The 6,061-nt window shown below is 35.0% G+C and overlaps 1 protein-coding gene across 1 annotated transcript; it reads left to right on the forward strand.

The window, feature by feature from the left end:
• The first annotated feature begins 1,208 nt into the window (after positions 1–1,208).
• On the forward strand, positions 1,209–5,433 carry LOC108460413 (glycine--tRNA ligase, mitochondrial 1-like). The gene is made up of 9 exons (XM_017759897.2): positions 1,209–1,778; positions 2,046–2,428; positions 2,583–2,700; positions 2,912–3,106; positions 3,192–3,416; positions 3,799–3,858; positions 4,005–4,085; positions 4,182–4,587; positions 4,829–5,433. Exons 1-9 carry the CDS (start codon positions 1,266–1,268, stop codon positions 5,059–5,061), a joined length of 2,214 nt encoding a protein of 737 aa, XP_017615386.1. The 5' UTR covers positions 1,209–1,265; the 3' UTR covers positions 5,062–5,433.
• Positions 5,434–6,061: the final 628 nt, after the last annotated feature.

The following is a 6,061-nucleotide window of genomic DNA, read 5'->3' on the forward strand; positions in this document are numbered from 1 at the left end:
ATTGTATAGTAATTTATTGTTTGACAATGATTTTGTGTAATTGCGAGTAAATTATGGTAATTGATGAATTGATTGAGATATCAAATTTATTGAATATAATATTATTTTATTAACATCATTATCGATTTACCGTAATAACTTTTTTGTTTGCTTTTTAATCACTTCTTCATCCATAATCATAGATGTCATATTGTAATAATATTTTTGAAACCATCTGTAAAAAACAAAGCTGAGATATTACCTATAGTCTCTAATTTCATTAACCATAATATAAATAAATTTAAATACATAATTTTTACTTTATAATATCATACCTAAAATAAATATTTCAATCTATTTAACAATAATAATAAATATCATCAAAATTTTCAGAAAAATTTTTGAATTTCTTTTTCTTTTTCTACCTTTCTAGTCATGTGCCTGATGACACGTTCAATCATCTTATGAAGTTATAGCAACTATAGAAATTCGAAGGGTGAGATCAACTCTGAATTTTTGTATTTTAGAACTCACCCCTAGAATGCCTTGGTCAAGTCTCGCATAATAGACGGTTGAAACCGCGTACTACCATTACTACATCCTCATCCCAAAGCAAAATCCCGGATTTTGAAAATATATTTTATACTTCTAAAATTAAAAAGAAAATTGAATATTTTAGAAAATATTTTGAAACGAATAATTTGTTTCTCCAAAGTCCAATTTTTTATTAGTATAAATTAAGTGAAAAATATGAATTTAGTATTTATATTTTAATTCTATCATCTTTAAATTTTTACTTTTTAAATTGAATATCTATAATTTTTAATATTAAAATAATAGTTTTGACCCAAAAGATAGTAATTAAATTATGGTATTAGTATAATTTGTAAAAATTGTAGATTTAGTAGATATTTTTAATTTAATCATTTCTAGTTTGTATTACATTTTGAAATTTGAAATTTAAAATTTAAGTTTGACATAATTAAAAATATTAAAATGATCAACTGTCTCTTCTGTAAATAATTAATAAAATAATAAAAATATGTTATTAGATAAAGACTATAAAAATAGCATAACTTGAACGGTGAGATTGAAATTCCAAAATTAAAAAGTACAAGGATTTAATTAAAATAAAAGGACTATATCCATAATTTTGTATAATGCAGGGATTAATAGAAAATATTACCCATTATTAATCGAAGCTATAACTAACATAACCTTTTAAAACCCTAGAGGTATTTTAGTTGCATACAGGCGCATTCTTGACTGGCTGTCGCTTGATTCGCATGCGCTTTCTCATACCTCTCATTTCCTCATCCATTACCTCTGGTCACTATCGCATCACTTCACGCCTCTTAAGCGCCCACTTAACCAAACCCCAACTCTCAACCCTACATCCCTTTTTCAATTACCAACCGCCATCGATGGCCGCATCCGAGGAATCGCTCCGGAAAGCTCTGGCCGAAAAGCAGTCAGCTGTCGAAGCGCATGGGAACGCCGTGAGAGCTCTCAAAGCTGCCAAGGCCACCAAGCAGGAAATCGACGCTGCAATCGAAGCCTTGAACAGCTTGAAGTTGGAGAAATCGTCGATCGAGAAGCAGCTCCAGGCTGCTGTTAGTGGTAGCGATGGTGATGGCGCCCTTAGTAGGGAAGCCTTCCGTCAAGCTGCTGTGAATACTTTGGAACGGCGTTTGTTTTACATCCCGTCTTTCAAGATTTATCGTGGCGTTGCTGGGCTTTATGACTATGGACCGCCCGGTTGCGCCGTTAAATCCAACGTTCTTGCTTTCTGGCGTCAGGTATGGCATACCATTTGCTCTTGCAATTATACAGATTTTTATTTACTTTTGACAGCAATTCTGAAGAATTAGGACGCATGCAGATGTTTATTGAGAACTTCATTAAAATCGAAGCTGTTTCAATTTCGATTATCCGAAAGTAAATTAGATCCACTTTGAACATATATGTTTGCTTAGTCGTGTTGATGGAAGTTCATGGTAGAGAATTGTATAATGAACTAAAAACAGTTCAATTTAGCTTGTTTAAATTGCCTTTTTTTCCCCCAGCATTTTGTCCTCGAAGAGAACATGTTGGAGGTTGACTGTCCCTGTGTGACACCTGAGGTTGTCCTTAAGGCATCTGGTCATGTGGATAAATTTACTGACCTTATGGTTAAGGATGAGAAAACTGGAACCTGCTATCGAGCTGATCACTTGCTGAAGGATTTCTGCAACGAGAAGCTTCAAAAAGACCTCACCATAAGTGCAGAGAAGGCTGCTGAGCTTAAGCATGTACTTGCTACATTGGATGATCTATCAGCTGAAGCACTAGGTGCAAAGATCAAAGAGTATGGTATTACTGCTCCAGATACAAAGAATCCTCTCTCCGATCCTTATCCATTCAACTTAATGTTCCAAACATCAATTGGTCCATCTGGTTTGAGCCCTGGGTAAGTGCTTTTGATTTAGTATGTTTTTGGCATGTAGTTTACTTATTTTGCTGGTGCTAGAGTTAGCTGATTCCATAATTTATTTGTTTGCTGTAATTATTCATCATAAATGTAGTTATATCTAAAGAATCATGTGTATTTTTCTCTACTGTAGGTATATGCGTCCTGAAACTGCACAAGGAATATTTGTCAATTTTAAAGATTTGTACTATTACAACGGGAACAAGCTTCCCTTTGCTGCTGCGCAAATTGGTCAGGCTTTCCGCAATGAGGTCTTAAAATCTGTCTTTGAATCTGGAAAAGTTTCAAATTAGTCTCTTGTTGAGTTTTTCTTTTTGTTGGGTGTGGGTGTCTCCTGTTACAAGCTGGTGTTTCTCAGATTATTGCTTTTTTGGCTGTTAAGATGCTTGTTCTCATTAATGCACATTTTATCATGTAACGGCAGAGAGATAAAATATATTGATAAAATTTCCATATGTACAGATATCCCCCCGCCAAGGGCTTTTGAGGGTTCGAGAATTCACCCTAGCTGAAATTGAGCACTTTGTTGATCCTGAAGACAAATCTCATCCAAAATACTCTCAAGTTGTGGACTTGGAGTTCCTGATGTTCCCAAGGGACGAGCAAATGTCTGGTCAATCCGCAAAGAAAATTCGTCTTGGTGATGCTGTTTCAAAGGTTGGCCGAAGCTTGACCATTTAACTTCTTCTCCTGTTAACTTCTCTCTTCCTACCCTTTTGTGATGACACTGTGCTACTTGCAGGGAACTGTCAACAATGAAACCCTTGGCTACTTTATTGGCAGAGTTTATCTCTTCCTAACTCGCCTTGGTATAGACAAAGACCGCTTACGGTTCAGGCAGCATCTTGCAAATGAAATGGCCCATTATGCTGCAGATTGTTGGGATGCTGAGATTGAATGTTCGTATGGTTGGATTGAATGTGTTGGTATTGCAGACAGATCTGCTTATGACTTGTGCGCTCACTCGGTAATATCTTGTTCTATGTCTTCATCTTTCTTTCTTTCCTTTGTTGAGGTTTTCATTTGTAAATTATCTTAATATCATAATTTATGAGGGTAAGTTTTTATTCATCTTGGTTATGTTTAGGAGCACCATGTTAAGAATGTGTTCGGTGAGGAACAGGAGAGGGTAACATTGATTTTACAGAAACAAATCTGGTTTTTATCCATCTTAATGTTGCGACTTATTAGCTATAGTTATGAGTAATCTAATCCCCAACCATGCTATCAAAAGCTAGATGAAACACAAAAAGGATGACTAATGTTATACTTTCTTTTTTATGCAAAATTGCAAATATAGTACACTAAATGGATTTACTCAAGCGGCATCATCTTATTGTTTATGACAGGATAAAAGTGGTGTCCCGCTTGTGGCTGCTGAGAAGTTTTCAGAACCAAGAGAAGTGGAGGTATTTTTGTTGATTAACCTTATCATTGTCACATATTAGGCTAATATTAAGATCACATGACTTATAGATTTATAATGCAACAAAAGATCCTTAAAGTGCTATTGTGTGAAGTCATAAATAAATTGACACATTGTTCATATACGCAGAAACTGGTTATAGCTCCTGTGAAGAAAGAACTGGGTCTGGCATTCAAGGGAAGCCAAAAGAATGTTGTTGAAGCTTTGGAGGTAAATGATAAAATAGGTTTTTTTTGTCCGTTTAATATTTCATGCTATGCGTTGCCTGCCCATATCACTTTATGCATGAATTTCTTTTTTGATTAGGCAATGAATGAAAAAGAAGCTCTGGAAATGAAAGCTGCTTTGGAATCTAAAGGGGAGGTGGAATTCTATGTCTGCACTCTTGGGAAAAATGTGCCCATTAAAAAGAACATGGTCTCAATTTCAAAGGAGAAAAAGAAAGAACACCAGAGAGTATTTACACCATCTGTAATTGAACCATCCTTTGGAATTGGGCGGATAATTTATTGCCTGTTTGAGCACTCTTTCTACACAAGGCCAAGTAAAGCCGGGGATGAGCAGTTGAATGTTTTCCGGTTTCCTCCCCTTGTGGCACCTATTAAATGTACCGTATTTCCACTGGTTCAAAATCAACAATATGAGGATATTGCGAAAGTGATTTCAAAATCATTGACGACTGCTGGAATCTCACATAAGATAGACATTACAGGTATTTGATTAAGATGATCTTACTTGGTTGTTCCTACATATACGCTCTGAATTTTAAGCAGTCATATCATTTATATTCACTTGTTCATAAAATTTTTCCTCACCAGTAACTGTTCTCTTCTTAAAAGGGGTTCAGGGTGGATTCTGAAAAATTAAGCCACTAGTTATGTATTTGATTTCAACTTATGCACGCAACTATAACGAACCTCATCTCATCCTTTGATCCCTTCTGATATTTACAGGTACCTCAATAGGTAAAAGGTATGCTAGAACAGATGAACTTGGTGTGCCATTTGCCATAACTGTTGATTCAACAAAGGATGTGACAATCCGTGAGAGAGACAGCAAGCTTCAAGTCCGTGTCGGTGTGGAAGAGGCAGCCTTGGTGGTGAAGTCTGTGACTGATGGACTGAGAACATGGGAGGATGTGTGGGAAAAATATCCCCATCACACTTCTGGCTCAGCAGATGATTGAGCCATTAGAATTTGGAAGCACAGATTTGTTGACATAATAACAAAAAGTATATCCCAAGTCCTCTGAATGATTTGGATGGAGATTACGGTATTGAACATTTTGTATCCTAAGAATCTGTTGATGTTGTTTCTGAAATTGCTTTTTACATATCAGTTACGATACTATAGTAGTCATCACCTCGAAATTTGGTGTTCATTTTCTAGGTACTGTGTTGTAGGATTTTCCATTTGGACAGATGTCTATTGGTGGTTGACTTGAGGAAATGAGTTTGGTGATGGGAAGGTATGAGCATGTAATCGATTGGGTCTTGCAAGGCAGGAATGTTGGGCTTATCCGAATAAAATTCGAAAATCAAAATAAGGAGGTATAAAATGAGTTTGTGATTGAATTTGAATACGTATCGAATAGAACAAAATCCAAGTCTCTAGAGTGGGGGGAACCGGAATCAAGTTCGCAAATAATCTGAACGGTAATTTATTGTTTTTGGCATAGAAACGAAATTAAAAAAAATTCATTTTAATTATTCGATTGAAGAAGTAGCGGTCTTTTTTTGGTGTCAGAAACAGTAGGTAAAAGCTTTTATTTTACGGTTTTAATATTGCTTGAAAAAGAACCATAAATTTAGAAATTAAAATTGCTGAATAGATAAAATTGTGACGTAAGCCTAAAGTGGAGCGTGTGAAATAGGAAATTGGAATAGGTACAATATATACTACCGAGGTTACCCTTCCTCCTACCTTCTTACCCCTCAGCTAACCCACACCAAAATATCAACGCGAATTATGATGATATTATTATAGTATTTAAGTACTTACTTTAAAGAATTATGATGATATTCATTTAAAAATTTAAAAAATAAATTAACAAATCATATGGAGTTTTAAACCAGTTTATAATTTTTTTTTAAATTTTTTTTTAGTGGGAAAGGGAACTCAAAATATGTATTACAAAATTAAGAGATTGTTCCATACTGTGGGGATAAACAACGAGGAGGTATACT

The sequence above is a fragment of the Gossypium arboreum genome, chromosome 4, assembly GCF_025698485.1.
Source record: "Gossypium arboreum isolate Shixiya-1 chromosome 4, ASM2569848v2, whole genome shotgun sequence".
Classification (NCBI taxonomy): Eukaryota; Viridiplantae; Streptophyta; class Magnoliopsida; order Malvales; family Malvaceae; genus Gossypium; species Gossypium arboreum.

Coding starts and splice junctions, on each gene's coding strand:
- LOC108460413 (XM_017759897.2), top strand. CDS start 1,266: ATGCGCTTTCTCATACCTCTCATTTCCTCATCCATTACCTCTGGTCAC. Junction 3,107..3,191: donor TTGGTGATGCTGTTTCAAAG/GTTGGCCGAAGC, acceptor TGCTACTTGCAG/GGAACTGTCAACAATGAAAC. Junction 4,086..4,181: donor ATGTTGTTGAAGCTTTGGAG/GTAAATGATAAA, acceptor TTTTTTGATTAG/GCAATGAATGAAAAAGAAGC.